General features: G+C 49.0%; 2 protein-coding genes across 3 annotated transcripts in view; one reads left to right on the forward strand and one right to left on the reverse strand.

Annotated features, from left to right (window-relative positions):
* LOC308669031 (choline-phosphate cytidylyltransferase A) overlaps positions 1 to 7,766 on the forward strand; it is a 43,950-nt gene extending 36,184 nt beyond the window's left edge. For both annotated transcript variants that reach the window (XM_081329473.1, XM_081329472.1), the window contains 4 exons: positions 461 to 539; positions 2,034 to 2,176; positions 4,571 to 4,759; positions 6,130 to 7,766. In XM_081329473.1, the coding sequence (XP_081185599.1) occupies positions 461 to 539; positions 2,034 to 2,176; positions 4,571 to 4,759; positions 6,130 to 6,336 (618 nt within the window). In that variant the 3' untranslated portion in view covers positions 6,337 to 7,766. The remainder of the gene's footprint in view (positions 1 to 460; positions 540 to 2,033; positions 2,177 to 4,570; positions 4,760 to 6,129) is intronic.
* Positions 7,767 to 9,828: 2,062 nt separating this feature from the next.
* The window catches only part of SLC51A (solute carrier family 51 member A), a gene marked incomplete at its 5' end in the record, with an annotated part of 4,148 nt that continues 1,413 nt past the window's right edge, over positions 9,829 to 12,563 (reverse strand). Inside the window, 4 exon segments of the mRNA XM_081329961.1 lie at positions 9,829 to 10,003; positions 11,278 to 11,383; positions 11,934 to 12,043; positions 12,046 to 12,079. Coding sequence (XP_081186087.1) covers positions 9,867 to 10,003; positions 11,278 to 11,383; positions 11,934 to 12,043; positions 12,046 to 12,079 — 387 coding nt within the window. The 3' untranslated portion in view covers positions 9,829 to 9,866.

The following is a 12,563-nucleotide window of genomic DNA, read 5'->3' on the forward strand; positions in this document are numbered from 1 at the left end:
CATCCTGCCTATTTTTCTTCCTTATTTCCTTCTTCTATCTGTTATCTTTTCTTCTTCTCCTCCTTTCTCTTTCCCATTTCCTTTCCTTCCTTCTCAATTCCTTCCTTCCTTCTTTCCTTCTATCACCTTCCTTTCTTCTCATTTCTCTTTCCCATCTCCTTCCTTCCCTCCCTTCCTTCCTTCCTATTTTTCTTCCTTTTCTTATTTCCTCCTTCTGTCTCTTATCTTTTCTTCTTCTCATTTCTCTTCCCTATTTCCTCTCTTTCCTTCCTTCTCAATCCCTTCCTTCCTTCTTCTGTCTCCTTCCTTCTCATTTCTCTTTCCCATCTCCTTCCTTCCTCCCTCCCTCCCTCCCCAGTTCTCTTAGGATACCAAGACCCACAATGCCCCTAGCCCTAACCCTCCCTGCCCCGAGCTTCACCTTCTCTAACGGCTAACCGCTGTCTTGCCCAACCTCCAGATCGACTTTGTCGCCCACGATGACATCCCGTACTCTTCAGCCGGCAGCGACGACGTCTACAAGCACATCAAAGAAGCAGGTGAGTCGGGGGGGGCCCTGGGAAAAAAATCCTCCTCTCCTCCGTCTTCGGCTGCTCCGGCCTGAGAGAGTCGGCTGGATGAACCTGTTGGCCTTCTGCCTGACTCGGGAGCCAGATGCGCTGCTGGGAGCAGCCGGCTCCCGGGTTGAACTGAAGCGGGGAGCCTGTGACTCTCCTGCTGAACCCAGCGGCCCACGATGGCTTCCCAAAGCGGGCCAGGCTGCCCGGTGGAAAAGCAGCAACGGGCACCCAGGCTATGCTCGGCCCCGCTTAATTTCCCTTTGGAAGTCCTTGGGGGCTCTCGGAGCCCCTGGGTGGTTCCCTGGCAGACGTTTCGTGAGCCAGCTAGGGGAACATCATCAGGGCTAGAAGGGAGTGGGGGGGGAGGAGGAGGAGGAGGGGAGGGGACTCGGAAAAGAACAGAAGGAGAAAGAAGAGGAGGAGAAGAAGAACAGAAGGAGGAAAAGGGGGAAAGGAAGGGGAGGAGGAGGAGGACAATTATGGGGTCCTTGGTGCTCTCTGGGCTTCGTTTGTTTTCTTGCAGACGTTTCATGACCCAACTAGGTAACATCATCAGGGCTAGAAAGGAGTGGGGTTTATACAGGAGGAGGAGGAGAAGAAGAGAAAGAAAGAAAGAAAGAAAGAAAGAAAGAAAGAAAGAAAGAAAGAAAGAAAGAAAGAAAGAAAGAGAGAGAGAGGAAGGAAGGAAGGAAGGAAGGAAGGAAGGAAGGAAGGAAGGAAGGAAGGAAGGAAGAAAAGAAAGGATTGTGGGGTCTTGGGTGCTCTCTGAGCTGGGTTGTTTTCTTGCAGACGTTTCATGACCCAACTAGGGAACATCATCTGTGCTAGAAGGGAGGGGGGCTTAAGGAGAGGAGAAGAAGAGAGAAAGAAAGAAAAAGAAAGAAAGAGAAAAGGAAGGATTGTGGGCTCCTGGGTTTGTTTTCTTGCAGACGTTTCATGACCCAGCTAGGCAACATCATCAGGGCTAGAGGGGGGGATGGCTTAAGGAGAGGAGGAGGAAGAAGAAGAGGAGGAGAAGAGAAAGAAAGAAAAAAAGAGAGAGAGAAAGAAAGAGAAAAGATTGTGGGGTCCTGGGGGCTCTCTGAGCTGGGTTGTTTTCTTTCAGACATTTCATGACCCAACTAGGCAACATCATCAGTGCTAGAAGGGAGGGGGGCTTGTGCAGAGGAGGAGGAAGAGGAGGAGAAGAGAAAGAAAGAAAGAGAGAGAGAGAGAGAGAGAGAGAAAAGGAAGGATTGTGGGCTCCAGGGTTTGTTTTCTTGCAGACGTTTCATGACCCAGCTAGGCAACATCATCAGGGCTAGAGGGGAGGGGTGTGTGATGCCTGATCCTAAATAGAGGGGGCTTGCCCTGTCAGAGTTCTTGGCGCTTCCTTTTGGCGCTTCCTCCCTGTGACATCGATTGCACGCCTTTCTGCGTCTTGCTGGCGGCTGCCGCAACTAATTCCGTATCTCCCTCTTGGGTGCCCTGTAGGAATGTTTGCCCCGACGCAGAGAACCGAAGGGATTTCCACCTCGGACATCATCACCCGCATCGTCCGGGACTACGACGTCTATGCCCGGCGGAATCTGCAGAGGGGCTACACGGCCAAGGAGCTCAACGTCAGCTTCATCAACGTGAGTTTAGCGGGCATTCAGACGCTCGTCTCGCCTCGCCCCGGAGGAGAGAGAATGGCTGACGACTCTTCTCAGTTAAAGACTAAATGAAACAGGGAAAGAAGCAGCGATTCTCAAAAGGCTGCAGCTCTTGGATAGAGAAATGTGGGTTCCTTGCATTAATAGTTAATAAGAATAGAATAGAATAGAATAGAATAGAATAGAATAGAATAGAATAGAATAGAATAGAATAGAATAGAATAGAATAGAATAGAATAGAATAGAATAGAATAGAATAGAATAGAATAGAATAGAATAATAGAATAGTATAGTATAGAATAGAAGAATAGAATAGAATAGAATAGAATAGAAGAATAGAATAGAATAGAATAGAATAGAATAGAATAGAATAGAATAGAATAGAATAATAGAATAGAATAATAGAATAGAATAGAATAATAGAATAGTATAGTATAGTATAGAATAGAAGAATAGAATAGAATAGAATAGAATAGAATAGAATAGAATAGAATAGAATAGAATAGAATAGAATAGAATAGAAGAATAGAATAGAATAGAATAGAATAGAATAGAATAGAATAGAAAATATGGAATGGAATAGAATAGAGAATGGAATGGAATAAAAAAGAATAGAATTACAAAGAATAGAATAGAATAGAATAGAATAGAATAGAATAGAATAGAATAGAATAGAATAGAATAGAATAGAATAGAATAGAATAGAATAGAATAATAGAAAATATGGAATGGAATAGAATAGAGAATGGAATGGAATAAAAAAGAATAGAATTACAAAGAATAGAATAGAATAGAATAGAATAGAATAGAATAGAATAGAATAGAATAGAATAGAATAGAATAGAATAGAATAGAATAGAAAATATGGAATGGAATAGAATAGAGAATAGAATGGAAAGGAATGGAATAAAAAAGAATAGAATTACAAAGAATAGAGTAGAATAGAATAGAATAAATAGAATAGAATAGAATAAAAATAATAGAATTACAAAGAATAGAATAGAATAGAAAATATGGAATAGAATAGGAGAGAGAATAGAATGGAATGGAATAAAAAATAATAGAATTACAAAGAATAGAATAAAAAAGAATAGAATTACAAAGAATAGAATAGAATAGAATAGAAAGAATTAGAATAGAATAGAATAGAATAGAATAGAATACAAAATATGGAATAGAATAGAATAGGAAATAGAGAATAGAATAGAATAAAACATAGAATTACATAGAATAAAAATTAATAGAATTACAAAGAATAGAAGAGAATAGATGGAATGGAATGGAATGGAAGGGAAGAGAAGAGAAGAGAGAAGAATGGAATGGAATATAGGAATTTTTTCTACTCTACTCTATTTCTACTTCTATTCTAGGATGCCATTGTTTATGAATATCATAAAACAAGACAGTTGCCACACAGTCCTGAGCAATCACGCTCACACAGGAGACCCGGGGGTGGGGGGGTGGAGTCAACCTATTCTCCAAAGCACCTGAGGGCAGGGCAGGAAATAATGGCCGGAAGGTTATGAAGAAACCCAAGCTGGAACTAAGGAGGACAGTTAACCAGGGGAACAGAAGTTTCCCCCAGAAGTTGCATGTGCTCCCATCACTGGAGGCTTTCGAGAAGAGACTGGGCAACCATTTGACTTGAGATGGAAAGGGGCTTCTGCTTGAGCGGGGGGTTGGACTAGATGACCTCCAAGGTCCCTTCCAGCCTTAGGATTCTATGATTCTACAAGGAAGGAAGGAAGGAAGGAAGGAAGGAAGGAAGGAAGGAAGGAAGGAAGGAAGGAAGGAGAGGGGAGGCCATGGGTGGAAACCTCTCAGAGGGAGTTGAACCTAGAAGTAAAGAGCAATTTCCTGCCCGTGAGAACAATTAACCAGTGGAACTCCTCGCCTCCAGAAGCTGTGGGTGCCCCATCCCTGGAGGTTTATTCAGAAGAGACTGGACAGCCACTTGACTGGGATGGTACAGGGTCTCCTTGAGCGGGGGACTGGACTAGAAGACCACCCCCCCCGGGGTCCCTTCCAGCCTTAGGATTCTATGTTCTGTATGTCTCTCTCTTCCCCGCTGCCCCCTGCTCCTTCTTCCCACCCCCACCCCCCATATTTCCCAAAATCCCACGTGCGAATGAACCCAGGTCGCCGCCCTCCAAATGAAAGACAATCCCTTCCTTCGGCCCTCCCCATGGCTGAGCTCAGGCCCCCCCCCCCCCGTGGACAAAGCAGCTCCTCCCGGCGACACAGTCCTTGTTTCCCCCCCCCCCCTCCCTCCCATAAGAAGGGGTGGCTCAGCTTGATGCTCTCTCTTTTTCCCCCACCCCACAGTAACCTTTTTTTTTTAATCTCCCCCCCCCCCGTCTCCCCGGACCGTCTCAGGAGAAGAAGTACCACTTGCAGGAGAGGGTGGACAAGGTGAAGAAGAGGGTGAAGGACGTGGAGGAGAAGTCGAAAGAGTTTGTCCAGAAAGTGGAAGAGAAAAGCATTGACCTCATTCAGAAATGGGAAGAGAAGTCGCGGGAATTCATCGGCAACTTCTTGGAGATGTTCGGCCCCGAAGGCGCCTTGGTAAATTGCCCGTGCACGCGTGTGCGTGCGTGTGTAAATTCCGGTTCTTGTGCGGTCTCGGGGTGGGGGTGGGGGTGGCTTGCGACTCGGCTCCCCTCCCGTCTGAAATTTGTCCTCCGTTCACAGCCCTTCGTTGAGCGACCGTTCCGACGTTTCAACGGCGCTGGAAAAAAAAAAAAAGGAACTCGGGATTTTTTATTTATTTATTTATTTTTTACGCTTAACGACGGCTCGGTCCGCTTTGCGCCTGCTGGGAAAAAATCACCTTGGCCGAGCTTATGGTCTGGGGCAGATTCCCGGTCGTCCAAAGCCACGCGTGTCCCAAAAAGGGCTTTCCTAAAAGGCAACCAGACTTTCTCTCTTGTTTTGTTGTTGTTGTTGTTGTTGTTATTGTTGTTTTTCCTTCAAAACCTTCCGCTTCTCATCCAGAACTTGAAGAAGCTTCTCGGATGAGAAGCGAAACCTTTTCAAGGACGGGGGATAGAATCAAGAATGGCCAGTTGTCTTTTGGGAAAAGCAGGGTTGGGACGACGGCTGAAGTTCTTCACTTCGTCGCCCGGTCGTTAAACGAACACGGCTTCCCCTTTGGACTTTGCTTGTCAGAGGGTCGCAAAAAGGGGACCGCGTGACACACACACACACACACACACCGGGACACACTGCGACCGTCGTAAATGTGAGCCCGTTGCCAAGCATCCGAATTTTGATCCCAGGGGTCGCTGCAACGGTCATCGGTGTGGGAAACCCGTAAGTCCCTTTTTGCCGCGTCCTCGGAGCTCCGAGCGGTCACTAAACGAATGGTCGTAACTTGAGGACTTGCCCGTATCCGTTTGAAACTGGACTGGCTTTTGAAGTTGCTTCCTTCCTGTTTTTCTTTCAAGATTTTATTAATTTTTTCCCCCCATAGATAACAATAATAATTTTTCAACCAAGGCGCCGTCTTGGGTTTAAACACGTTAATACACACTTCATTCCTAATCCTTTATTATTCTTTCCTCTGGCCATCGGTAAGAGTAAGTCCCAAGTTTGATAATATTCCGTTTTGTTTTTTTTCTTTCAGTCTCGTAGTCCGTCTGTCCATCTCTGCGCATTCCGGTATTATTATTATTATTTTTTTAATTATTTCTTCACCCGGCGGTATTCCTTCCTTTCTCCCGACATTGCGCCAAATATTATTCTGGCCGCTGTTGCGAGGTGCAAAATCAAATACAGGCTTTTGTTTCTTAGCCTTTTCTGACACGATACCTAATTTTTTAAAAAAATAATAATAATAATAATAATCCAGGTTTAAAATCTACACGTTTTCTAACCAGGTGTGTTATCTTTTTTCCAACAATGTCTTCCTCCCTATCCCCCCCCCCTCCGTCCAGAAGCACATGCTGAAGGAAGGGAAAGGACGGATGCTGCAGGCCATCAGCCCCAAGCAGAGTCCCAGCAGCAGCCCCACGCACGACCGTTCGCCCTCGCCCTCTTTCCGCTGGCCCTTCGCCGCCAGGACGCCCCCCCTGTCTCCAGCCGGCCTCCCCCGGAACAAGTCCACGGCCAGCTACGACATCAGCGAGGATGAGGAAGACTGAGCTGAATCCGGAGAAGAAGGATTAAGGGGGAGGGGGCAGTGGGGGGCTTACGGAAACCACGATCCCCCCGGAAGCCGGGGTGGGTGGGTGGAAACCCTGTGAAAACTCCTCCAGGCTCCCGAAATGCAAGAACTGAAGACGGCGGCACCGCCGGAGGGATCTTCTCTTCCCCAGCCTGCGGGAGCTGGGACACGCCGTAGCGTTTACCTTCTTTTTTTCTTTCTTGTTCCCTTCCTCCTTTTCCTGGTTATTTCTCCTTCCCCCCCCCACCTTTGGTGGGACGGAGGGAAACGAGGGGGGGGCTCTGAATTTTAAAAGCAAACCCCTTTTGGTTTTTTTACCGGTTGGCCGAAAGCCTCAATCTTGGGAGGCAGTGGGGGCTGGGAGGGGCAAAGGGGGGGGAGAGAAAAAAAAACTCTATTTCTCGCCCGGCCCTTCCCTTCGGCTTCTTACACCCTTGCGTGTCCGTCTCCGCTTCTCCCATGGGCCGGGGTCCGCAGGGAGCAGAGGACCTTGAAAGTGGGCGAAACCGGGGAAGGGGGTGGCAAGAAGCTGCAAAAATGCCACTCTGCACAAGAGAGAGAGAGAGAGAGGGTCCTCTCGCAGCCTGCCCACGTTTCTAGTCCTCAAGAGAAAACAAAACAACGGAGGAGGGTCACGCAAAGTTTCAGGGTTTCCCCAAGGGATTCGCTCCCGGGTTTAACCACGTTCCCCGCTCTTCTTGCGTGGCCACCCCCTCCCCCAAAGCGGAAGTCAGCCTTTTCACTTCCTTTTGTAACATCCTGCAAGGGGGAGGGGGCAGAGCGTGCAGGTGCACCCGGGGTGGGGGGCGGTGAAAACTGTGCCCCGGCTCGGCCGAGAGTTTTCAGGCTGTTGTTGTCGGTCCCTGGGGTGGCAACCCCGTTGCACTGGAAAGCCGCAAGGCGATAGATTGTCCCCCGCTGGCTCTCGTTCCCCCCCCCCGACACCCCGTCCCCAAGCTATTTGCAAGGGGCTGCGGGGCACCCCGTTGAATTAACGTTTCCCCCTTTGGTGTCCTGTCCCGTCGCCAAAAAGCCGCACATCTCTGCGGGAGGCCAGTCTTTGCGCCCACGTTGCCCCGAAAGGCTTTCTCTTCTCGCGCATCCGATGCGCCCCCCAAGTGCTGTCGAGAATCGGCCCGGATTTCGCCCCGTGGCTGAAGGAGGGAAGCCCCATAAGGTACGCCACGAGCCCGGGTGGGCGCACGGCCATCCCCTGGGCCCCCAGATGTCGGGGTTTGGAGTGCGGGCCCGGCCTTCTTGTCACCGCCCCGCCCCTCTGCGGGACGCCGAGGAACATCTGGGGTAGCAGCTGCCCATCTCGTCCCGGCACAGCGCCCGTTCGTTAGGAACCCACTTCGCGTTGGCTGTTGTTCTTAACTACGTAATAAATGTTCGGGTTTGACGGACCGTCTCGGCGGCTTTCGCTATGTCTGAATGCTGTTTTCCTAGTTGGGTTGCCGCTTCGTTCTCTTCCTTCCCGCAATCTCGGAAGGAGTGCTGGAGTGCGGGTGCCTTGTGAGTCGGTTTCCTACGCAGGATGCGCACTCGCCCTCCCGAGAGCCACCAGCGTCGTGATCTGATGCTAACGGCTCAAGCAAAGAACCGCCACTGCCGCCAACGCCCGACTGGGCAAGCCCCTAGGACAGGGGTAGGCAACCTCGGCTCTTTTATGACTCCTGGACTTCAACTCCCGGAATTCTCAAGAATTCTGGGAGTTGAAGTCCAGGAGTCATAAAAGAGGCGAGGTTGCCTACCCCTGCCCTAGGATGTAAAGTGAGAGTCCTTGCTAGCACTGATGGTGCTGCTTGGTTTGGTAATGAAATGTCTGCAAGAAAACAGCCAAACTCCGTCAGCACCAAGGACTCCCCAGTTCTCCTCCTCCTTCCAGGACTGATGATGTTACCTTGTTGGGTCATAAAACCTCTGCAAGCAAAGCTCAGAGAGCACCAGGGACCCCATAGTCATTCTCCTCCTTCCCACAACCCCCCCTTCTTCTAACACTGATGATGTTACCTAGTTGGGTCATGAAACTTCTGCAAGAGAGCACCGAGGACCCCATAGTTCTCTACTCCTCCCTTCTGGCACTGATGATGTTACGCTGTTGAGTCGAAACAACTGCAGGAAAAGCTCAGAGCACCAGGGACCCCATAGTCATTCTCCTCCTTTACAGACACGCACACCCCACTCTTGTAACACTGATGATGTTACCTAGTTGGGTCATGAAACGTCTGCAAGAGAGCACCGAGGACCCACAATTCTCCTCCTCCTCCTCCCTTCTAGCACTGCTGATGTTCTGTTGTCGGGTCCTAAAAGCTCAAAGATCACCAAGGACCCCCATAGTCGTTCTCCTTCCCACAAACCCCCCCCCCCTCCCTTCTAACACTGATGATGTTACCTACTTGGGTCATGAACGCCTACAAGAAAACCACCACACTTAAGCATCCAGGGCCCTTCCGAATTCTCTTTGTTACTCTCTGGTGCGTTAGCCTTGATTCCACAGGCGTACGTACGGATAATCTGCAAGCTGTTGCGTTGCTGCAGGGCTTCCCTTCAAGAGAATCCAATCTCCTTTTTTTAAAAAAAAAACACGTCTTCAAGTTTCTATGATCAAGAGGAACGTGCCGGAGACAGGCGGGCTTGGTCCTCGGAAGGACGGCGGGGACAGGAATGTCCAGATTTAATACTAGCAATGGAGTTCAGCACACCCCCCCCCTTCCTCCCTCTGCGTTTCTCTCCCGACCTAGCCAATCCAGAATTTTTAGAAATATTCACACAAAAGCCCGCAAGCAAGCCTCACCGCTTCCCAAGTTTCTCCTTTTAGTTCAGGAGGATTTGTCCCATCCAGACGGCAAGTTTCCGGACACACAAAAAAAATCAGACAAGCAGGCTAGCAACTTTAAGTGCCACGTTTCCCTTCTCGCGTTCCGGTGGGAAGAAAATAGGGAGATTTATTTGGCGAGCTTTGCATACTTTTAACAATAGGCGCGTTGGTGAGTCCCAAAAGTCACTCCGCAGAGGCGGATTGCCCTTGCTCGTGTCGCCGGCAGGCCGCAAAACTCTTCGTGGAAACGTACACAGGTAGTCCTCGACTTAACAGCCCTTCGGAGTGAACAACGGCTGGTTGGAAAAAAAGCGACTTACGACCGTTTTTTTTTTTACACTTGACGGCCGTCGCAGCATCCCCATCATTGTGATCCAAATTCGGACGCTTAGCGACCGACTCGCATGTAGGACGGTCACAGTGATCCCCCGGGGGTCACGTGAGATCCCCTTCCGCGACCTTCCGACAAGCCAGGTTAATGAGGAAGCCAGATTCGCTTCGCGACCGTGCCACTCATTTAATGACTGCTGTGATTTTTCAGGTGGCCAGAAGAGCCGCAACATTACGACAAAAATTTCTCAACGACATGGAAGTTTAGCCTCAGTGGTGGCCGTAAGTTGAGGACTACCTGGGGACGGTGCTGGCAAGTGTCTGGGTTGGGGGTCTCGGTCTCTCAAAACGACCCTTTATTGCTTGAGCTCTGCTTTGCACTCTGGAGATTCGCGGAGGCAGCATCCTGGCTTGTCATCCGACTTCCGGTAATACATCCTGGCCACTACCGCGAGGACAAATGTTTCCAGGATCAACAGCTGGCTGTGCATTTCTTTAAGCCAAAGATGGGAAAAAGCAGAATTAGTTTGGCAGGCAGCCGTCTCCTGGTCCTTTGCAAGCAGCCATCTCGCCTGCTGCTGCCTTCCGAAGGTTTTCAGGACTACCGTTCCCAGGTGCCGTGCTGGCTGGGAACTGTAGCCGCTGCAGACCCAGGAAGTGCAGATGGCTTTGCTAGCTGCTGGGTTTTGCCGGCTGCTCAATTGGTGGCCACAGTCAAGCCTAAACTTTCCGCTGCTAAGCGAGACAGTTTTTAGTTGCGTTGCTCCCAATTTTACTATTATTATTTTTTTTTTTGCCACACTTGGCAACTGGCTCATATTTACGACGGCTGCAGTGTCCCCGGAGGCCCCTGATCCCCTTTGGCGACCTTCTGACGAGCAAAAATTCCATCGGGAAGCCAGCTTCACTTAACGACCGTGTGACTAACTTTACAATTGCAGTTGTTAAGTTAACAGTTGTGGCAAGAAAGGTCCTAAAATGGCGGAAAACTCGCTTCACTGTCTCGCTTAGCAACAGAAATGTTAGGCTGGTCGTAAGTCGATGACTACGGCCCTGCGGCGATAGCCACAATTAAGGGTGCCGGGGGCTGTCTGACCTTGCTTGTTTTCTTGCAAGCGTTTCATTACCCTGACTAGGGAACATGGTCAGTGCTTAATTAACCACAGTTACTTGCAAGTTTTCCAAATTTAGTTCTTACAAACCACTACATTTCTTCCATTATGCTCCATTTCCCCCCCCCCCATTACTTTGCTTAGAAAATTTTGGGCATCCTACAAGTTACATTTTAGCCCGGGGTGGGGAACTATGGCCCTTTTATCTGGACTTCAACTCCCAGAATCCCTGTGCCATGATGGATTTTCAACTCCCAGAATTCTTCAGGCAGCCATGATGGACCTCAACTCTCTTCAGGCAGCCATGATGGACTTCAACTCCCAGAATTCCTGTGCCAGCCATGATGGACTTCGATTCCCAGAATTCTTCAGGCAGCCATGATGGATTTTCAACTCCCAGAATTCCTCAACCAGCCATGCTGACTCAGGAATTCTGGGAGTTGAAGTCCACAAGTCATAAAGGAGCCGTAGTTGCCCTCTCTGTTCCAGTAAATCCAGAGTCCAGATCTGGGTTGAGGAAAGCTGTTCCATACCCTCGCCCAAGAGGATTGTGGGAAATATGCACAGAGGATTCTGGGAGTTCCGAGAATCGGAATGCAACTTAAGGAGAGGGCATCAGGTTGGGGAAACCTAGATTGAATTCACCGAAACTTACGCAGGCCTCGGGCTCTGGAGGAGAAGGGTGGGGAGCAGGCGATCTGACCCCCGTTGGCCAAGATGCTGAAGATGGACGGCTGCAAGGCCACCAGGATGAGGAGAACCTGGAAGGAGATCAACCCAGTGAGATGTCGAACCAGCTCTGATCTCTCCAAGCAACCTTGATCAACTTTGACATTTCCCAACACACAAAGGCCCATCCTCACCTCAAGACAATAATGATGATGATGATGATGATAAGGAGGAAGAAGAAGAAGAAGAAGAAGAAGAAGAAGAAGAAGAAGAAGAAGAAGAAGAAGAAGAAGAAGAAGAAGAAGAAGAAGAAGAAGAAGAAGAAGAAGAAGAAGAAGAAGAAGAAGTTGGAAGGGACCTTGGAGGTCTTCTAGTCCAACCCACTGCTCAGGCAGGAAACCCTGGCCTATACTGTATCAGACGAATAGAATAGAATAGAATAGAATAGAATAGAATAGAATAGAATAGAATAGAATAGAATAGAATAGGAATAGAATAGAATAGAATAGAATAGAATAGAATAGAATAGAATAGAATAGAAAGTTGGAAGGGACCTTAGAGGTCTTCTAGTCCAACCCCCCGCTCAAGCAGGAGATTACCTGCCCTTGTGTACCCCTATTCCTTCATACACCCTAGAATTACCTGGAAGCAAACGAATTTGCCCGTCATGTTGTGCTCGGCAAGGTGAGACTTGGCTTGTCGAAAGAGGATGCCCAGTGACCAGAGGGCAAAAAGGGTGGAGACGCCCAGGAGGTATTGATCCACAGAGCCACACTTGTGGCTGAAATCTAGAGGCAAGAGAAGAGATGCCAACGAGGCTGAACGCAGGAGGCTCCCGCTCTGGTCTGGTGGAGTTCTTAATTATTTTGCTCAGGTTTCCCCAAGTTGATCAGACTTTGATCCCCCAGCATCCCTGCAAATTTGGGTGGAACCCTTGGTGCTCTCTGAGCGGCACTGTTTTCTTGCAAACATTTTGTTACCCACCTAGGGAACATCATCAGTGCTAGAAGGGAGTGGGTGCACAGAGAGGAGGAGGAGGAGGAGGAGGAGGAGGAGGGAGGAGGAGGAGGAGGAGGAGGAAGAAGAGGAGGAGGAGGAGAGGACCACCACTACCACTGGGGTAGTGTTCTTTGAGTTTGCTTTTCATGCAGATGTTTCATGACCCAACTAGGGAACATCATCAGTGCTAGAAAGGAGGGGAGGGAGGTTGTGGAGAGGAAGAGGAGGAGGAAGAGTGTGGGAACCTGGCTGCTCTCTGAGCTTTGTGGCATT

This window comes from Vipera berus (genome assembly GCF_964194415.1).
Source record: "Vipera berus genome assembly, chromosome: 5".
Lineage (NCBI taxonomy): Eukaryota > Metazoa > Chordata > Lepidosauria > Squamata > Viperidae > Vipera > Vipera berus.